A 22,422-nucleotide genomic window follows, 5' to 3' on the forward strand; every position below is an offset into this window, starting at 1 on the left:
ATGGTAAATCTAAGAGTAGGTAATATTGCTACAGGTTCAGGTTTGTGTCAAAAATATTTTTGCTATCTTCCCTATCACAATTATCGGCTCACTTGCAGGAGTTGGCACAAAAGGGCTGGGTTTTGATGAATTAACAAGTTGTCGGTGTGTCAAAGCTTGGCCCCTCACTGGCCAATCAGAACATGCTCCATGGCGAAATGTGTGGTTGCTTGAGGTTGTGTATTTACAGTTTTTTATGTATTGCCATGGAATCAACTCCAATTCCAATGTTAGTCCGTTATAGTTTGTTAAATGGCGTACATAAACAAAATAACAAACTATAGACCTATCCTATCTTTGTTAAATAGGCTAACTAGAACCAGTTTGCACATTGTTCTAAGTAATTGCATGGCCTCTATATCATTCACACTGATGAGTGAGTGTGGAGCTGGGAGACATGGGGATGAAGAAGCAGAAGGTGCCCCGTAGGACGATTTACTTTGCCAGTGGCGAGACCATGGAGGAATACAGCACAGATGAAGATGAGGAAGTGCAAGTTTCTATCGCTGTTAAGACCTCAGCTGACCCGTCCAAGTTGAATTGGGGTCCATACTTTTGGTTTCACATGTGGAGAGTGGCAACCTCCACTATTTCAGTTTGTGACTATCTTGGGGAGAGAATGGCCTCATTGTTCGGAATTACCTCACCCAAGTACCAGTATGCTATTGACGAGTACTACAGAATGAAAAAGGAGGAGGAGGAGGAGGAGGAGGAGAACATTATAGGAATGTTATAGGAATGTTATAGGAATAGTAAAGATTTATTTGAACTGAAAATTATTTATATTCCATGGCCAACCATAAATCTATTTTCATTTCAGAATGACCACAAATGTTACTGTGTTACTACGAGAAGTTATGCACAGTGCTTTTCAGAGTCCATCAATTTAATGTTGGGATCTGTCCCCAGGCCTTTAATGTAATAACTTCACACGTTGCTCATTGGCATCTGTGCGAACACTTTAGACATTACTGTTGTCCAATCAAAGACATTTCTTAAACCTGTCGTCCAGGGCCGTATATTTATAAATACAGTGAGCTCCAAAAGTATTGGGACAGTGACCATTTGTTTTGGCTCTGTACTCCAGCACTTTGAATTTGAAGCGACTGACTTTTTGTACATGGTCCCCTAAAACGGGGGAACTAAAAGTATTGGAACAAATTCACCAATGTATTTGGTCCAATATTCCGAACACAAATTGGGCACAAAATAATCTGAAACACAAACAAAACGGCAAATGAATCCAATGCTTGATGTAATCATTGTGTGCTAAGAATATGGGACCAAATAAACTTTTGATAACTTTGATACACATAAGTGAACTTGTCACAATACTTTTGGGCCCCTAAAATGGGGGGGGGGGGGGGGGGAAGAGTCCATGTACAAAAAGTGCTGTCATTTCTAAACGGCTCATATGGATGAAAATACCTTCAAATTAAAGCTGACCGTCTGTATCGAAGGTGCTGGAGTACATAGCCAAAGCAAAACACACTGTCCCAATACTTTGAGCTCACTGTATCTCTGCTAGAGCTGACCTTATCTGCTATTGTCCCCTTCTCAGTGTACAGGGCTTGAGAGGGATGCCTAAGGTAAAGCCAAACATGTTTAATGTTAAAATCTGCTACTCTTTTGGAATGCAGTATTGTCAAGATAACTACTTTTTACCGTGTGTAAAATTGCTTGTTTCATTTGAAAGCTTTTTATAAAAATACAAAAAATGCATGAAATGTATGCATTCACTACTGTAAGTCGCTCTGGATAAGAGCGTCTGCTAAATGACAAATGTAAATGTAAATGTAAATATAGGGGCTAGGCCTACTGTAAACTGCATTATGGCTGAGCATGGACATGCCAAACATTGTCAATAGGCAAGATTAAATTCATTACAGATGAGGCCTAAAAAGAGAACAAATAATTTGAATCAAATTCTAATCAAAACAAAACCCATTGTTTTAAATAGGAAAATGGTATGTTTGAATCAATGTCATTGTTTCAACGTCATAGTTGAGTAAAATAACATACAGTTCCAGTCAAAAGTTTGAACACACCTACTCATTCATGGGTTTTTCTTTATTTTTACTATTTTCTACATTGTAGAATAATAGTGAAACATCAAAACTATTAAATAACACATATGGAATCATGTAGTAAGCAAAAAAGTGTTAAACAAATCTAAATATATTTTAGATTTGAGGTTCCATATTAGCCACCCTTTGCCTCGATGACAACTTTGCACACTCTTGGCATTCTCTCAACCAGCTTCACCTAGAATGCATTTCAATTAACAGGAATGCATTGTTAAAAGTTAATTTGTGGAATTGCTTTCCTTCTTAATGAGTTTGAGCCAATCAGTTGTGTTGTGACAAGGTAGGGTTGGTATACAGAAGATAGCCCTGTTTGGTAAAAGACCAAGTCCATATTATGGCAAGAACAGTTCAAATAAGCAAAGAGAAACGACAGTCCATCATTACTTTAGGACATGAAGGTCAGTCAATCCAGATTTTTTTTTTAACTGTTACCAGGTTGCCTTCAGACATGTCTTGTAAGGTCTGTGAACGTGTTCGTGAGAGACTGACCTATCCATAGAGGTGTCATATTAGTGTTTGTGAAAATGCTTTTTTTTGGGATGTCTCATTGACTGACAAATACCGCTGTACTGTAACTCGGACAGCTTCCACCACAGATATCTCTAGCTTAAACAGGCTGTTTTATTATGCCAATTAGATTTCCACAGGGCCACAGAAATTGGATGGACATCAGAAATCGAGGAAGGACTAAAAACAAAAGAAATATAACTATTGTAAAATAGATTGTGTCTGTAAAATGTGTATAATATGTATAAACTGAAGGTAGAAGCCTAAGTGTTATTGTTTATTAGTTTACTCCAATTGGGGGAAGGGTGCTAGGATTTGCGGGGCATAATAAAGGTATATTCTAAAAAAGAGTTTGTATATGTATGTATGTATGTATGTATGTATGTATGTATGTATGTATGTATGTATGTATGTATGTATGTATGTTTATGTATGTATAAATGTGAATATGTATATATATAAATATATATTAATTCCAATCCCTCATATATTTTCTGGGTAAATATATATATCCATATACATACATGCATACATGCACATAAATAAGTATATTTTCCATAACCAAAAATATTGTATTTTCAGCTGCTTGAAGCTGGTGTTCAAAACCAAAAGTAAAAAACAAAACTTAAGCACAGGAAGCATAAAAATAGCTCACATAGAACAGATCTACCGCTTCTTAGAACTGCTTTCAATGAGAATGACAGATCGATGACTCACATTTCTCTGTGGATTTGGTCACATATTAAGTTACATAATGCATCCCCCCCAAAAAATTGAGTCTATTAATGAACCCCAGCGTCAATCTAAGTAGCATATTAAAGAAATCAAATTCAAAATCTGTCTGTTTAAACTAGAGATATTTGCATCAAATGCGTCTCAATCCACCGCATCTGCCTATAGCGGCCTTACCCATCTGCGGTGGAAGGTGGCCGAGCTACAGCGGTGTTTGTGAGACCCTGAGACATCCCAAAAAATGGTCTTCTCACAAAAATATCTGTAGAGTCCAAACAGTTTGGCCTACAAACTACTATGATCATCCTATGGAAGGATGAGACTCTAAAGAACATGATGGTTTTGCGGTACCAGTTTAAAAAGTGAGGTTTTGTGCCTGCCCAATAAAAGGGGTTAAATAGGCATCTCCTAGAATTTTAAGAAATGGGCTATAGTAGTAAAGGCCAAATTCAATCTAAAGGGGTCTTAAAATTTAAGAGCTATATAAGAAAGATCAGGAAATAAAATTGTTTTTAGTTCTTTACACGTATTTAACCCCATTTTTTGGGAAGGCACATTTGTACTTCCATTCATTTTCTTAACTGGTACCGGTCAACTTCAGACGAGGCCCGTGATACTTGTCGCAGAGCAAAACAGAGGCCACCGTCTTGTTCGTGAAAGTCTCATCTTTCAATAGAGACAGACACTTCAAAACCTTATTCCTTATGATTCATTTTTTTTACTGTCTTTTTTGCCTTTTATGAATGTGTTATTCAATTAGTTTCTGTGGGCTATAGTAGTAAAGCCCCCTCAACAGCTTGGACTTTTAGAGGTTAACGAGAGATCACCTCAAGATAGAACTGTGGCTAACATAGGCTCAACATAGGCCCTTCATGTTTTTGGTTCTTGGTTTGGAACGGGCCTTCTAAAGGCTGTAACTTTAGCAAAGATGAAGTCCAACTAATATAGACTTAAATTTAAACTGGTATGCTTTGTGAAACAATGGGTTTCAGGTTACTAACAGCCCATCTATTTGCAAAAATATCAAAAACGTGTTTTCACCTTGTCATTATGGGGTATTGTGTTTAGATGGGTGAGAATGTTTTTGGATTTAATCCATTTTGAATTAGGGCTGTAACACAACAAAATGTGGAGTAAATCAAGGGCCATGAATACTTTTTGTAGGAACAGTAGTTAATTATAGTAGCCTTGGTGAGTAACCCCCACACATCAGACTTTGCCATATAATCCACCCACCCAACCCATCCCTGTCCCCATCACTATCCATTGGTCGCTGTCCAGGATTGTTTAATTATTACATTGAACAAAACCCTGCTTGTGCCAGGGGTGAAAAGGTGACGTTGACACAGTGTGTGTGGTTACGGTTCTTCTCGTCACTGACAGGAATAGGTATCTCAGTTTGGCCTGTTATCAAAAACAGGCTGACCCTGTTTCTCGATAGGTCTTGTGCTATGCATCTGTAGGCCTTACAAAAGTATTTTACCAATTATGTATGTGTGTGTGTGTGTGTGTGTGTGTGTGTGTGTGTGTGTGTGTGTGTATTCCACATCTGTTGCTATGGGGTAATTATGTTAGGGACAATACAGGATGAATCACAATAATAGTTTTTTCCAAAATAATGGTAAGAAATGTACGTTTTGTAATGCCAATCCTGGTTATTGTAACGACTGTCTGGAAGAGGGGACCAAGGTGCAGCAGAGGATGTGTTCATCATTAGAATTTTAATTCAAAAAACAAGAGAACACTACAAAAATGAACAAAAACGACAGCAAACCCCTCTCTATGGCCAGGGCGTTACAGTACCCCCCCCCCCAAGGTGCGGACTCTGGCCGCAAAACCTGACACTGACACAGGGTCCGGGTGGGCCTTCTTAAGGCGGCGGCTCAGGTGCGGGACGTGGCTTCTGTTCCACCCTTGGCGTCGCCCTCTTAGGTGGCGCACCTGGCCACGCCGAAGGTCTGGTGGGCGACCCTGACTTCGCCCTGGTTGCGCCCGGCTGGCGGGCGGGCGGCGATGGCTACGCCCGGGCTGGCGGGCGGCGATGGTTGCGCCCGGCTGTCGGGCGGCGATGGCTGCGCCCGGCTGGCGGGCAACGATGGCTGGAAAATACTCAAAACAGAAACAATTACCCACAAAACATGCTCCTTATGTGTGACTCCCAATCAGCAACAACGAGCTTCAGCTGTGCCTGATTGGGAGCCACACACGGCCCAAAACAAAGAAATACAAAAACATAGAAAAAGGAACATAGAACGCCCACCCAATGTAACACCCTGGCCTAACCAAAATAAAGAATAAAAACCCCTCTCTATGGCCAGGGCGTTACAGTTATGAACTTCGTATGAACTGCCTACATTTTTACATATATTATCCGTTAATTGTGGAAATGAATTAAGATATGCAAGATTTTTTATTATATACTGAACAAGAATATATACGCAACATGTAAAGTATTGGTCCCATGTTTCATGAGCTGAAATAAAAGATCCCAGAAATGTTACACACGCTTAAACAGCATGATCATTACACAGGAGCACCTTGTGCAGGGGACAATAAAAGGCTGCTCTAAAATGTGCAGTTGGAACGGTCGTCGTATATACTGGACCAAGGCGCAGCAGGTTGAGTGCTCATTTTATCTTTATTTGAACACTGAACAAAACAAAACAAAACAAGAAAACGATCGAACGCACAGTAATGCAGGCTACAGACACAGCAGTGCAAAAACAACTTCCCACAAGGGACATGTGAAAACAGGGCTACCTAAGTATGACTCCCAATCAGCAACAACGATGTACAGCTGTTCCTGATTGAGAGCCATACAAGGCCAACGCAAAGAAATACACAACATAGACAGATCATAGAAATACAAAACATAGAACATAACCAAAACCCCGGAATACTCTAAACAAACACCCCTCTACATAAACACATATCCCAACAAACCCCGAACCACATAAAACAAACACCCCCCTGCCACGTCCTGACCAAACTACAATAACAAATAAGCCCTTTACTGGTCAGGACGCGACAGCAGTTTTGTCACACAACAAACTGAAAATTGGTGGTGATATTAATTAACAATAATTTTGTTCAAATGTGCCAATTGTTCAAACAGACCCGCAAGGTAGATGGATTCTTTTAAATATGTTGTTGAACCATAGACAGATTTGGCTCATTAATCTATACGTTCCAAATCATAATGATCAATGCTTCTTTGGAAATATACATAATCATTGATCAAGCCTACAAGCAATACAAGATTCTATTATTATGGCGGGAGATTATAATACGGTTTTAAATACCTCAATTGTCCGTAAAGAAAATCACACTACAAACTATCACCCTTATGCATTTAAGAAAATCTCAAATATCGTAGATGTATTGGAACTAGTTGATATATGGAGGCTAAATTTCTGATCTACTGAGATATACATGGGGGAGGCACAATATATCTAGTCGTTTTGACTACTTTCTTATGTCATTCTCGATGGCAACAAAAGTTTAAAAAGTGTTGATAGGGGACAGAATGCGGTTGTCGGACCATCAAATAATTGGTGTATACATTACTGTTACAGAATGTCCACGTGGGCAAGGTTGTTGTAAAAAAAATTGGATGACAACTTGTTTTTAACCAGGACAGAATATTTTATAACTGACTTTTTCCGACATAACATACTGTAGGTATAGCAGATCCCCTTATTGTATGGGTCATTTTTTAATGTGCCTTCAGAGGCCATGAAATTCAATACTCATCTTTTAAACAAAAGCAATTTAGGTCAAAATAATTCAGAATTACAAAGGAAAAGACTAACAGTACAGATAGATAGCAATAAAAACTGTACCACAGAGGCACAGAATATGTTAGAGGAAAAACGAAAAGAAATGGAGGAAATTACTCAAGAAATATCAAGTGTAATATGTTATAAAAAATAAAGCAAACTGGATGGAATATGGGGGAAAATTCACCAAATTATTTTTTAATCTTCAACATAGAAATGCGACAAACATTTTTTTTCTATTAATAATGTAAAATTAGCAGAATATAACTTTGGGAAACATCACAGCACAGTTGAAAAATATATGGCAAATAGAACAAAAAAATGCATGGTGTTCAGAGATAGATGGGAGGGTTTGAGTGAAACGGAAGGGTGTGACTAACAATTACAAGATAACTAATGTAAAATATACTGTGTCCATAAAATGTATATAGATTTAAAACAATTGTGAAACAGCATAGCTGAAATATATAACTATTGTAAAATAGATTGTGTCTGTAAAATGTGTATAATATGTATAATCTGAAGGTAGAAGCCTAGGTGATATAGTTTATTAGTTTACTCCAATTTTTATATATCTATCCGCAATATTAATGCTGATCCACCCCTTTATTAAAATGTTTTAAAAAAGAGGGTTAAGGGAGTGGGACATTTTGGAAGCAATTGAGAACATCTGTGTTGTTGATCTTAGCACGTATTGATGGTTTAAAGATGCACTATGCAGAAATCGCTCCTCCATTTCCTGGTTGCTAAAATTGTAATAGTTTGCCTAATTTGAGTTTGTGACAATACAAGCAAGTATAGTGTAGAGAATCATTGCACCAACTAAATATATTTTCCATAACCAAAAATATTGTATTTTCAGCTGCTTGAAGCTGGTGTTTCTTAGAACTGCTTTCAATGAGCATGACAGATCAATGACTCACATTTCTCTGTGGATTTGGTCACATATTAAGTTACATAATGCATCCCCCCCAAAAAATGGAGTCTATTAATAAACCCCACTGTCAATCTAAGTAGCATAATAAAGAAATCAAAATCAAAATCTGTCAGTTTAAACTAGAGGTATCTGCATTAAATGCTTCTCAATCCATCGCATCTGCCTATGGCGGCCTTAACCATCTGCGGTGGAAGGAGGCCGAGATACAGTGGTGTTTGTCAGACCCTGAGACATCCCAAAAATTGGTGTTCTCACAAAAATGTCTGTAGCGTCCAATCAGTTTGGCCTACAAACTAAGATGATCACTCTATGGAAAGATGAGACTCTCATGAACACGATGGTTTTGTGCCTCCCCAATAAAAGGCGTTAAATACAGTGGGGGGGAAAGTATTTGATCCCCTGCTGATTTTGTATGTTTGCCCACTGACAAAGAAAGGATCAGTCTATAATTTTAATGGTAGGTTTATTTGAACAGTGAGAGACAGAATAACAACAAAAAAATCCTGAAAAACGCATGTCAAAAATGTTATAAATTGATTTGCATTTTAATGAGGGAAATAAGTATTTGACCCCCTCTCAATCAGAAAGATTTCTGGCTCCCAGGTGTCTTTTATACAGGTAACGAGCTGAGATTAGGAGCACACTCTTAAAGGGAGTGCTCCTAACCGCAGCTTGTTACCTGTAAAAAAGACACCTATCCACAGAAGCAATCAATCAATCAGATTCCAAACTCTCCACCATGGCCAAGACCAAAGAGCTCTCCAAGGATGTCAGGGACAAGATTGTAGACCTACACAAGGCTGGAATGGGCTATAAGACCATCGCCAAGCAGCTTGGTGAGAAGGTGACAACATTTGGTGCGATTATTCGCAAATGGAAGAAACACAAAAGAACTGTCAATATCCCTCAGCCTGGGGCTCCATGCAAGATCTCACCTCGTGGAGTTGCAATGATCATGAGAACGGTGAGGAATCGGCCCAGAACTACACGGGAGGATCTTGTCAATGATCTCAAGGCAGCTGGGACCATAGTCACCAAGAAAACAATTGGTAACACACTACGCCGCGAAGGACTGAAATCCTGCAGTGCCCGCAAGGTCCCCCTGCTCAAGAATACATATACATGCCCGTCTGAAGTTTGCCAATGAACATCTGAATGACTCAGAGGACAACTGGTGAAAGTGTTGTGTTCAGATGAGACCAAAATGGAGCTCTTTGGCATCAACTCAACTCGCCGTGTTTGGAGGAGGAGGAATGCTGCCTATGACCCCAAGAACACCATCTCCACCGTCAAACATGGAGGTGGAAACATTATGTTTTGGGGATCTTTTTCTGCTAAGGGGACAGGACAACTTCACCGCATCAAAGGGACGATGGACAGGGCCATGTACCGTCAAATCTTGGGTGAGAACCTCCTTCCCTCAGCCAGGGCATTGAAAATGGGTTGTGGATGGGTATTCCAGCATGACAATGACCCAAAACACACAGCCAAGGCAACAAAGGAGTGGCTCAAGAAGAAGCACATTAAGGTCCTGGAGTGGCCTAGCCAGTCTCCAAGACCTTAATCCCATAGAAAATCTGTGGAGGGAGCTGAAGGTTCGAGTTGCCAAACGTCAGCCTCGAAACCTTAATGACTTGGAGAAGATCTGCAAAGAGGAGTGTGACAAAATCCCTCCTGAGATGTGTGCAAACCTGGTGGCCAACTACAAGAAACGTCTGACCTCTGTGATGGCCAACAAGGGTTTTGCCACCAAGTACTAAGTCATTTTTTGCAGAGGGGTCAAATACTTATTTCCCTCATTAAAATGCAAATCATTTTATAACATTTTTGACATGCGTTTTTCTGGATGTTTTTGTTGTTATTCTGTCTCTCACTGTTTAAATAAACCTACCATTAAAATTATAGACGGATCATTTCTTTGTAAGTGGGCAAACATACAAAATCAGCAGGGGAACAAATACTTTTTTCCGCTACTGTATGTATCCCCTAGAATTTTAAGAAATGGGCTATAGGAGTAATGGCCAAATTCAATATTTTATCAAATAATTTATTTTATTAATAAATTATATCTAAAGGGGTCCTAAAACTTAACTATATAAGAAAGCTCAGGAAATAATAGTATAGTTTAGTTTTTATTTCTTTACACATATTTGACCCCATTTTTTGGGTAGGCACAGAACTACCTCTATACTTCCATTAATTTTTTTAACTGGTACCGGTCAACTTCAAACGAGTCCCGTGATACTTGTCGCAGAGCAAAACAGAGACCACCATCTTGTTCGTGAGAGTCTCATCTTTCCATAGAGAAAGACACTTCAAAACCTTATTCCTTATGATACATTTTTTTTCGGTCTTTTTTGCCGTTTATGAATATGTTATTCAATTAGTTTCTGTGGGCTATAGTAGTAAAGCCCCCTCAACGGCTTGGACTTTTAGAGGTTAACGAGAGATCACATCAAGATAGAACTGTGGCTAACATAGGCTCAACATAGGCCCTTCATGTTTTTGGTTCTTGATTTGAAACGGGCCTTCTAAAGGCTGTAACTTTGGCAAACATGAAGTCCAACTAATACAGACTGACTTTTAAATGGGTATGCTTGGGTGAAACAATAGGTTCCAGGCTACTAACCCCATCTTTTTGCAAAAATGTTTTCACCTTGTCATTATGGGGTATTGTGTTCAGATGGGTGAGAATTTAATTTTTTTTAATCCATTTTGAATTCATTTTCTAACGCAACAAAATGTGGAATAAATCAAGGGGTATGAATACTTTCTGAAGGCACAGTAGTTAGTAGCCTTGGTGACTAACCCCCACTCATCAGAATTTGCCATATAAGTTTTCCAGGTGGATGTTTCTCAATAGTTCTTGTGCTATGGATCAGTAGGCCTTACAAAATTATGCAACCACTTGACTGTGAAGATAATGAAGTAAACATGGCAGTTGGTGTTCAGTAAACAGGTACATTGTTTCGGCTTGTTTCAGCTAGTTGTTCAACATTAGTTGATTGCAAGCACTTTCATAGCAAAGCCATGGTAACAAGATTATTTGAGAAATACATCCATATAGTGTGTGTGTGTGTGTGTGTGTGTGTGTGTGTGTGTGTGTGCGTAAGTGCGTGCGTAAGTGCGTGCGTGCGCGTGCGTGCGTGAGTGCGTGCATGCTGACTCATTATGAGATGCACCGAACTCTCCTTGGCATTTAGGGTGTTTCTGCTGTTTTGACAGTGATTGTATCATGCATGACCTGTTAACTTGTCTTGAAACCAGATCTGAACTAAAGGAGTTAGTTAGCTTTGGCTTTGATAATAGCACGTACATGTCCATTTGCTGATTAATAATATAACTTTTTTTTTGCCATTTTGTATTATTAAGTTGTTTGTTTCAGTGGTTAAATATAAATCACAGTAGTTCCACAGGTCCAGTACATTTCCAACCTGTATATCTCTCTGATAGATTTTGAGCTGTTTGTTTTGCTTAACAGTGGACTTTCCAACTACTGTTATCAAGCCCGCTGGTTTCCCAACTCTACTGCTGGGAAGTAACGCACCCCACAGGGGATTCACCCCTGGAACTACTCCCACAGATTGAGCTAACCCTAGACAGGATAAAAGCCAGGGTCGGAGAGGGAAGGCACTATTACAGACCCAGAATAAGCGGTGGAGATGTGGGTCGGCAACTTGCTGTGTCTGGCCGCTCTGGCTGTAGCCCTCACCTTACCTACATTATCTGACGGAGCTGCACTGCTAGTGTTGTCAGCTCCTAACCTGCTGCGTGTGGGCAGTAATGAGAACATCTTTGTGGAGTCTCAGGACCATGCAGGAGGTCCCCTGAATGTTAAGATCATGGTGAAGAACCACCCTACGCAGAGCAAAGAGCTAGCCTCTAAATCAGTGGTTCTGGATCAAGCAAACAACTTCCAGGCTATGACACAACTGGTCATCCCAGAGGGGGACCACTTTGTGGACGACCCCAAGCAAAAGCAGTATGTGGTCCTGCAGGCCCAGTTCCCTGACCGCCTCCTGGAGAAGGTTGTCCTGGTCTCCTTCCAGTCTGGATACATCTTCATCCAGACTGACAAGACCATTTACACTCCGGCCAGCACCGTCTACTACAGAGTGTTCTCTATGAGTCCTGGCCTGGAGCCTCTGACCAGGGAGATATTTGAGGACAAGGAGGTCGCCAAGAACAAAGAGATCGCAGTCTCTGTGGAGATCATGACTCCTGAGAACATCACCATCTTCAGGGAGATCGTCAACCCAGACAAGGGAGTCAAATCTGGACAGTTCAGTCTCCCTGAAATAGTCAGTTTCGGGACATGGCATGTAGTCACAAGGTTCCAGAGCACTCCTCAGATGACCTTCTCATCTGACTTTGAGGTCAAGGAGTATGTTCTGCCCAGCTTTGAGGTTAGTCTGACTGCAGCTAAAGCCTTCTTCTACGTAGACGACGAAGACCTGACTGTTGACATCACCGCCAGGTATCTATACGGTAAGGAAGTGACAGGGACAGGCTATGTGGTGTTTGGTGTCATCACAACAGAGAACGAGAAAAAGAGCTTCCCTGCCTCTCTGCAGAGAGTAGAGATCAAAGAAGGTAAAGGAGTGGCTTGTCTGAAAAAGGAACACATCACACAGACTTTCGACAACATCAATGATCTGGTCAAACAGTCCATCTTCATATCAGTCAGCGTGTTAACAGAGGGTGGGGGTGAAATGGTAGAGGCAGAGAAGAGAGGGATCCAGATTGTCACTTCGCCATACACCATCCTCTTCAAGAGAACGCCCAAATACTTCAAACCTGGCATGCCCTTCGACGTCTCGGTTTACATTACGAATCCCGACAACTCTCCAGCAAGTGGAGTGGAGATTGAGGTGACTCCAGATAATGCTAAAGGGGTGACCAGGGCCAACGGTTTTGCCAAAATTTCACTTAACACCGTGGCATCAGCCAAAGAGCTGGCAATCACTGTGAAGACCAAGGACCCGGCGATCCTACCCAACAGACAGGCGGAGGCCACCATGAAGGCTCTCCCCTACAGAACTTCCACCGGGAACTTTCTCCATGTCGGGGTTGACTCTAATGAGCTGAAGATTGGAGACCCCATTAAGATCAACCTGAACCTGGGACCCACCCCCATACAAAACCATGACCTTACATACATGTTCCTGAGTAGAGGTCAGCTGGTGAAAGTGGGAAGATTCAAAAGACAGGGGAACGCGCTGGTGACACTCTCAGTGCCTGTCTCCAAGGAGATGCTTCCGTCGTTCCGCATCGTAGCGTACTACCATGTGGGAGCAGACGACCTGGTGGCAGACTCTGTCTGGGTTGACATCAAGGTCTCCTGCATGGGCTCACTGAAAGTGACATCAACCAGGCCCAAGGCATCCTATGAACCTCGTAAGGCTTTCAGTCTGACCGTCACTGGAGACCCGGGAGCTAAAGTAGGACTGGTGGCTGTAGACAAGGGAGTCTACATTCTCAACAGCAAACATCGTCTCACACAGGCCAAGATCTGGGACACCATAGAGAAGCATGATACAGGCTGTACAGCTGGAGGGGGAGCAGACAATATGGGGGTGTTCTACGATGCTGGTCTGGTATTTGAGACCAACACTGCTAAAGGGACTGGGATCAGAACAGACCCCAGCTGTCCTGTTAGTTCTAGGCGGAGACGAGCAGTGACCATCAGTGACGTCATCACTAGTATGGCCAGTAAGTACAATGGTCTGGCCAAGGAGTGTTGTGTGGACGGGATGAGGGACAACACCATGGGATATACCTGTGACAGACGGGCCCAGTACATCACAGATGGGGAGGTCTGTGTCCAAGCCTTCCTTGTGTGCTGCACTGAGATGGCCTCCAAGAAGATAGAATCTAAACAGGATGCACTGCTGCTTTCACGCAGTGAAGAGGATGACGATGATGAGTACATGCGGTCTGAAGACATTGTGTCTCGTAGTCAGTTCCCTGAGAGCTGGATGTGGGAGGACACCACTCTTCCTGAATGCCCTGCCCAAGACAAGCACTGCGATTCCACATCGGTAATAAGGAACAACTTCCTAAAGGATTCCATCACCACCTGGCAAATAACAGCCATCAGCCTGTCTAAAAGTCATGGCATCTGTGTGGCAGATCCGTTTGAGATGATAGTTCTAAAGGACTTCTTCATCGACCTCAAGCTGCCCTACTCAGCCGTCCGCAATGAACAGCTGGAGGTCAAAGCAATCCTCCACAACTACAGCGAAGACCCCATCACTGTGCGTGTGGAGCTGATGGAGAATGGCGAGGTGTGCAGCTCGGCAAGCAAGAAGGGTAAGTACAGGCAGGAAGTGAACATGGATGCCATGTCTACCCGGGTTGTCCCCTATGTCATCATCCCTATGAAGCTGGGAATGCACTCCATTGAGGTCAAGGCATCTGTGAAAAACTCTGGCAGCAATGACGGAGTGAAGAGAGATCTGCGCGTTGTGGCTGAGGGAGTGCTGGTTAAGAAGGAAACCAATGTACTCCTGAACCCGGCTAAACATGGTGGTGAGCAGACGTCACACATACCCAGTGGAGTGCCCCGAAACCAGGTGCCAAACTCTGATGCTGACACACTGATCAGTGTGACAGGTGGAGAGCAGACCAGTGTGCTGGTGGAGCAGGCCATCAGTGGAGACTCTCTGGGCAGTCTGATAGTTCAGCCAGTTGGGTGTGGGGAACAGAACATGATCTACATGACCCTGCCTGTCATTGCTACACACTACCTGGACAACACCAAAAAGTGGGAGGATATTGGCCTGGACAAACGGAACACAGCCATCAAGTACATCAACATTGGTTACCAACGTGAGCTGGCCTACCGTAAAGAAGATGGCTCCTACGCTGCCTGGGTCCAAAGACAGAGCAGCACCTGGCTGACAGCATACGTGGTGAAGGTGTTTGCCATGTCCAGTACATTAATCAGTGTTCAGGAAAACGTGCTCTGTAGTGCTGTCAAGTGGCTGATCCTGAACACACAACAGCCAGATGGCATCTTCAATGAGTTTGCTCCTGTCATTCACGCAGAGATGACGGGTAACGTGAGGGGATCGGACAATGACGCCTCCATGACAGCTTTTGTTCTCATCGCCATGCAGGAAGCAAGCTCACTGTGTGTGCAGTCTGTCAACAGCCTACCAGGCAGTATGGTTAAGGCAGTAGCGTACCTCGAGAAGCGTCTGCCCCACCTGACTAACCCCTATGCTGTAGCTATGACCTCCTATGCTCTGGCCAATGCAAAGAAACTCAACAAGGAGACGCTACTGAAGTTCGCCTCTCCACAGCTGGACCACTGGCCAGTCCCTGGTGGTCACCAGTACACGCTGGAGGCCACGTCGTACGCCCTGCTTGCCCTGGTCAAGGTGAAGGCCTTCGAAGAGGCCGGTCCCGTAGTCAGGTGGCTCAACAAGCAGAAGAAGGTGGGAGGGGGATACGGATCCACACAGTCCACCATCATGGTGTTCCAGGCTGTGGCTGAGTATTGGAGCAACGTGAAGGACCTGAAAGACTTTGACTTGGACATCAACCTAGAGGTGGCCGGCAGGGCATCAGTCACCAAGTGGTCCATCAACAACAAGAACCAGTTCCACACTCGTACAGACAAGGTCAAGTCCATAGACAAGGACTTGACTGTAAAAGCCTCAGGAAATGGTGAGGCGACCTTGTCAGTGGTGACCCTGTACTATGCCCTGCCAGAGGAAAAGGACAGTGACTGTGAAAGCTTTGACCTCTCTGTCACCCTCACTAAGATGGACAAAACAAGCCACGAGGACGCCAAGGAGTCATTTATGCTCACTATTGAGGTGTTGTATCGTAACTCAGAGAGAGATGCGACCATGTCTATTCTGGACATCGGCTTGCTGACCGGCTTCATTGTAGACACAGACGATCTGAAAAGGTTGTCCAAGGGGAGGGAGCGCTACATAGAGAAGTTTGAGATGGACAAAGTTCTGTCTGAAAGAGGATCTCTCATCCTATATCTGGACAAGGTGTCTCATAAGTTAGAAGACAGAATATCCTTTAAGATCCACAGAGTACAGGAAGTGGGAGTTCTACAGCCAGCTGCCATCTCTGTATATGAATACTACAACCAGAAGCACTGTGTGAAGTTCTACCACCCACAGAGGGAGGGTGGTACTCTGAGCAGACTGTGTCTTGGAGACGTGTGCACGTGTGCGGAAGAGAGCTGCAGTATGCAGAAGAAAGGTGAGCCAGATGTCCAACGCATAGACAAAGCCTGCGGCGCGGGACTGGATTACGTTTACAAAGCTACGGTGGTGGACTCGAAGCTGACGACACACACAGATACTTACACCATGAAGATCGATTTGGTCGTCAAGCCAGGTACTGACGAGGGAGCGGAGGGGAAGAATCGTGACTTCATGGGACTATCTTACTGTAGAGAAGCTCTGGGTCTAAAGCAGGGGAAAACATACATGATTATGGGGAAGTCTGAAGACCTGCACAGAGTGGAGGATAAAGGACTGTTGCAGTACAAGTATGTCCTAGGTGAACAGACATGGATAGAGTACTGGCCCTCACAACAAGAGTGCACGTCCAGAAACTACAGAGAAGTCTGTCTGGGCATTGATGAGTTCATCAATCAGATCACAACCTTCGGCTGCCCTGTTTAGTTTCTCTTCTTGCTTTGTTAAATAAAAAAAAATGTAATATTGCAATCCAGGTTGCATGCCCTGTCATAACTCATAGTAACCTATAGAGTGTATGGAGATGAGTTTGCCCACTTGGAATATATTCTGTTAGAAACTGACCAGTAAAGTATGTACACCGTGCATAAATAATTTTCTCTTGAAAGTTAACATATGATGAAACACTTAAACCTTTAAGTGTACCATTTGTAGTTGTCATCGTCATTGATTACAATGACATGGTCACATTACTATGACATGGTCACCTCACTCTCTTCTTGGCTTTATTTCAGCACTAAAATGACCCTGCCTGCTGTAATAAGCATGAAAGAAATGCATTAAAGAAACATATTGTCTAATTCCTTTGTGTGCATATCACCAGTCATTATGGGGATTTAATTGTTAATTGGTTTTAAACACCATACAAAGACATTTAAGTTTAAGGTTGAGTGGGATGGTAACTGTTTTTGTTCACTATTTGAGCACCAGAATGTCCAAATATCTCATTCTGGTCCATATGGCAAGTCAGTCAGAGTACTAAATATCTTTCAGCACTTCATCATTGTTTTTACCAAATGCGATCAGGATTAGCAAACATTTCTCCTGCCCCATATGGCACTAAGCAAATAAGATGTACTGTATAGAAATTAGTCAGGGTAATAGACACTTTCATCACTGCTTTTACCGATGTGGAAACTTGTTTATAGAAACAAGATTATTTATAATCAGTGGTTAATTTATTATGAACAAGGTTTTGAAAAAAGGGTTGCAGACAAAGGACACTGATCCTTACCAGGAGGAAGTGTGTCTCCGTCACTGAGCTTTTGTTTTACAGACATGTCATCATGGGAGATATGCAGTATGTATTTTAGCAGACAACAGTTGTAGTGGGATCACACACACACACACACACACACACACGTGTGCACACACACACACACTGATGCGGAACCTTTCATGTCAGCCTTGGGGATGACACAGCTAGAGGGCTCTGAGTGTTTGAAGGACATTTCAGTCTCAATCGGTGAATATTAAAGACAAAAACACCAATAATCACCCCACATTAACCATAGCCCAACATCCTCATTCTCTTCCTGAACCCAGATGACAAAGTCTGGTGCTAACATGCGTCCATTGGCGTGATTTTGTCAACATTTTTGTCACATTTTTTGACAGGTGTAGACAATCAAAATACACATTGTGAACTAATTGTAATCAGATCTTTCTCACCACATCCGGAGGTAGTCAGGCATGCATTGAATTTTTTGTATTATTTTTTGGACCATTATTTAACTAGGCAAGTCAGTTATTAAGAACAAATTCGTATTGACAATGACGGCCTACACTGCATTGTATCTGGACATCTTACAAGTGTACAGATCTGGTTGGTAAAACAATTTAACTCATCAATATACTGTAGCAAAAGTAAAAGTATTGACTAAGCATGACATTATTTTGAACAATAACTCTCTTTAATTTTATTTAACTAGGCAAGTCAGTTAAGAACATATTCTTATTTTCAATGATTGCCTAGGAACAGTCTGCCTTGTTCAGGGGCAGAAAAGATTTTTTGACCTTGTCAGCTTGGGGATTTGATCTTGCAACCTTTATGATTACATGTCCAACACTCTAACCACTGGGCTACCTGCCCATGGAAGGACCAGGAAATCTGGTCACAATGCCGAGAGAATGGAAAGATAACACATTGTAATACTATTTATTATTTTAACAAACCTAACGCAATGGTAAATCTAAGAGTAGGTAATATTGCTACAGGTTCAGGTTTGTGTCAAAAATATTTTTGCTATCTTCCCTATCACAATTATCGGCTCACTTGCAGGAGTTGGCACAAAAGGGCTGGGTTTTGATGAATTAACAAGTTGTCGGTGTGTCAAAGCTTGGCCCCTCACTGGCCAATCAGAACATGCTCCATGGCGAAATGTGTGGTTGCTTGAGGTTGTGTATTTACAGTTTTTTATGTATTGCCATGGAATCAACTCCAATTCCAATGTTAGTCCGTTATAGTTTGTTAAATGGCGTACATAAACAAAATAACAAACTATAGACCTATCCTATCTTTGTTAAATAGGCTAACTAGAACCAGTTTGCACATTGTTCTAAGTAATTGCATGGCCTCTATATCATTCACACTGATGAGTGAGTGTGGAGCTGGGAGACATGGGGATGAAGAAGCAGAAGGTGCCCCGTAGGACGATTTACTTTGCCAGTGGCGAGACCATGGAGGAATACAGCACAGATGAAGATGAGGAAGTGCAAGTTTCTATCGCTGTTAAGACCTCAGCTGACCCGTCCAAGTTGAATTGGGGTCCATACTTTTGGTTTCACATGTGGAGAGTGGCAACCTCCACTATTTCAGTTTGTGACTATCTTGGGGAGAGAATGGCCTCATTGTTCGGAATTACCTCACCCAAGTACCAGTATGCTATTGACGAGTACTACAGAATGAAAAAGGAGGAGGATGAGGAGGAGGAGGAGAACAGGCTGTCTGAGGAGGCAGAACGTCGTTTTGAGGAGGAGCACAACCAGGAGATCCAGCAGCCAGCCATGGAGCAGCCGGAGGGCAAAGCCTCCTTCGTCAACGTCAGCTTCGAGCTGGATCAAGATCCCACACCTGATGCCAACAGATGTCCTGCCCCCATCCCCACCTAACAGTTCAATTAAATAGGTGTTTCCATTTTTCTCATTTCACGATGTAGCCTTTTTTTTGCTATAGCATAGAATTCTTATTATCATATTGATTTAATGATGAATCCTCAACATTTTTTTCTAACGTGTAGTTTTCTTATTTTTGCCTAATCGATCATGCTGCGTTGTAAATATGCATGAACTTTTGTGTGCAATGAACATTGCTGTGTGTCAGTGACAATGAATGAACACAGGGATGATATCTGATTCTGATTTTAACTATTTGCAGGTTTAAGAAATGTCTTTGATTTATTTTTTCAGGTACATAACATTGTTATACAATAAGTCAGCAGCTATTTTCAGCCAGTTAGCGACGAGATAAGTTACCTTTTTCTAAAACTATTCCAGATGTGCACAATGTTATAGGAATAGTAAAGATTTATTTGAACTGAAAATTATTTATATTCCATGGCCAACCATAAATCTATTTTCATTTCAGAATGACCACAAATGTTACTGTGTTACTATGAGAAGTTATGCACAGTGCTTTTCAGAGTCCATCAATTTAATGTTGGGATCTGTCCCCAGGCCTTTAATGTAATAACTTCACACGTTGCTCATTGGCATCTGTGCGAACACTTTAGACATTACTGTTGTCCAATCAAAGACATTTCTTAAACCTGTCGTCCAGGGCCGTATATTTATAAATACAGTGAGCTCCAAAAGTATTGGGACAGTGACCATTTGTTTTGGCTCTGTACTCCAGCACTTTGAATTTGAAGCGACTGACTTTTTGTACATGGTCCCCTAAAACGGGGGAACTAAAAGTATTGGAACAAATTCACCAATGTATTTGGTCCAATATTCCGAACACAAATTGGGCACAAAATAATCTGAAACACAAACAAAACAGCAAATGAATCCAATGCTTGATGTAATCATTGTGTGCTAAGAATATGGGACCAAATAAACTTTTGATAACTTTGATACACATAAGTGAACTTGTCACAATACTTTTGGGCCCCTAAAATGGGGGGGGGGGGGAGAGTCCATGTACAAAAAGTGCTGTCATTTCTAAACGGCTCATATGGATGAAAATACCTTCAAATTAAAGCTGACCGTCTGTATCGAAGGTGCTGGAGTACATAGCCAAAGCAAAACACACTGTCCCAATACTTTGAGCTCACTGTATCTCTGCTAGAGCTGACCTTATCTGCTATTGTCCCTTCTCAGTGTACAGGGCTTGAGAGGGATGCCTAAGGTAAAGCCAAACATGTTTAATGTTAAAATCTGCTACTCTTTTGGAATGCAGTATTGTCAAGATAACTACTTTTTACCGTGTGTAAAATTGCTTGTTTCATTTGAAAGCTTTTTATAAAAATACAAAAAATGCATGAAATGTATGCATTCACTACTGTAAGTCGCTCTGGATAAGAGCGTCTGCTAAATGACAAATGTAAATGTAAATGTAAATATAGGGGCTAGGCCTACTGTAAACTGCATTATGGCTGAGCATGGACATGCCAAACATTGTCAATAGGCAAGATTAAATTCATTACTGATGAGGCCTAAAAAGAGAACAAATAATTTGAATCAAATTCTAATCAAAACAAAACCCATTGTTTTAAATAGGAAAATGGTATGTTTGAATCAATGTCATTGTTTCAACGTCATAGCTTGAGTAAAATAACATACAGTTCCAGTCAAAAGTTTGGACACACCTACTCATTCATGGGTTTTTCTTTATTTTTACTATTTTCTACATTGTAGAATAATAGTGAAACATCAAAACTATTAAATAACACATATGGAATCATGTAGTAAGCAAAAAAGTGTTAAACAAATCTAAATATATTTTAGATTTGAGGTTCCATATTAGCCACCCTTTGCCTCGATGACAACTTTGCACACTCTTGGCATTCTCTCAACCAGCTTCACCTAGAATGCATTTCAATTAACAGGAATGCATTGTTAAAAGTTAATTTGTGGAATTGCTTTCCTTCTTAATGAGTTTGAGCCAATCAGTTGTGTTGTGACAAGGTAGGGTTGGTATACAGAAGATAGCCCTGTTTGGTAAAAGACCAAGTCCATATTATGGCAAGAACAGTTCAAATAAGCAAAGAGAAACGACAGTCCATCATTACTTTAGGACATGAAGGTCAGTCAATCCAGAATTTATTTTTAACTGTTACCGGGTTGCCTTCAGACATGTCTTGTAAGGTCTGTGAACGTGTTCGTGAGAGACTGACCTATCCATAGAGGTGTCATATTAGTGTTTGTGAAAATGCTTTTTTTTGGGATGTCTCATTGACTGACAAATACCGCTGTACTGTAACTCGGACAGCTTCCACCACAGATATCTCTAGCTTAAACAGGCTGTTTTATTATGCCAATTAGATTTCCACAGGGCCACAGAAATTGGATGGACATCAGAAATCGAGGAAGGACTAAAAACAAAAGAAATATAACTATTGTAAAATAGATTGTGTCTGTAAAATGTGTATAATATGTATAAACTGAAGGTAGAAGCCTAAGTGTTATTGTTTATTAGTTTACTCCAATTGGGGGAAGGGTGCTAGGATTTGCGGGGCATAATAAAGGTATATTCTAAAAAAAAGTTTGTATATGTATGTATGTATGTATGTATGTATGTATGTATGTATATATGTATGTTTATGTATGTATAAATGTGAATATGTATATATATAAATATATATTAATTCCAATCCCTCATATATTTTCTGGGTAAATATATATATCCATATACATACATGCATACATGCACATAAATAAGTATATTTTCCATAACCAAAAATATTGTATTTTCAGCTGCTTGAAGCTGGTGTTCAAAACCAAAAGTAAAAAACAAAACTTAAGCACAGGAAGCATAAAAATAGCGCACATAGAACAGATCTACCGCTTCTTAGAACTGCTTTCAATGAGAATGACAGATCGATGACTCACATTTCTCTGTGGATTTGGTCACATATTAAGTTACATAATGCATCCCCCCAAAAAAATTG

General features: G+C 41.3%; 3 protein-coding genes across 3 annotated transcripts; all 3 read left to right on the forward strand.

Moving 5' to 3' along the window:
- LOC115165441 (protein FAM177A1-like) lies at window positions 1-1,273 on the forward strand. The gene is made up of 2 exons (XM_029718553.1): window positions 1-19; window positions 417-1,273. Exons 1-2 carry the CDS (start codon window positions 1-3, stop codon window positions 773-775), a joined length of 378 nt encoding a protein of 125 aa, XP_029574413.1. The 3' UTR covers window positions 776-1,273.
- Window positions 1,274-11,714: 10,441 nt separating this feature from the next.
- LOC115176828 (complement C3-like) lies at window positions 11,715-17,114 on the forward strand. The gene has a single exon (XM_029737158.1). The coding sequence runs from the start codon at window positions 11,744-11,746 to the stop codon at window positions 16,736-16,738; it is 4,995 nt and encodes a 1,664-aa protein (XP_029593018.1). The 5' UTR covers window positions 11,715-11,743; the 3' UTR covers window positions 16,739-17,114.
- A 1,283-nt stretch (window positions 17,115-18,397) lies between these two features.
- On the forward strand, window positions 18,398-19,856 carry LOC115176849 (protein FAM177A1-like). The gene has a single exon (XM_029737192.1). The coding sequence runs from the start codon at window positions 18,932-18,934 to the stop codon at window positions 19,421-19,423; it is 492 nt and encodes a 163-aa protein (XP_029593052.1). The 5' UTR covers window positions 18,398-18,931; the 3' UTR covers window positions 19,424-19,856.
- Window positions 19,857-22,422: the final 2,566 nt, after the last annotated feature.

Source organism: Salmo trutta, chromosome 3 (genome assembly GCF_901001165.1).
Source record: "Salmo trutta chromosome 3, fSalTru1.1, whole genome shotgun sequence".
Classification (NCBI taxonomy): Eukaryota; Metazoa; Chordata; class Actinopteri; order Salmoniformes; family Salmonidae; genus Salmo; species Salmo trutta.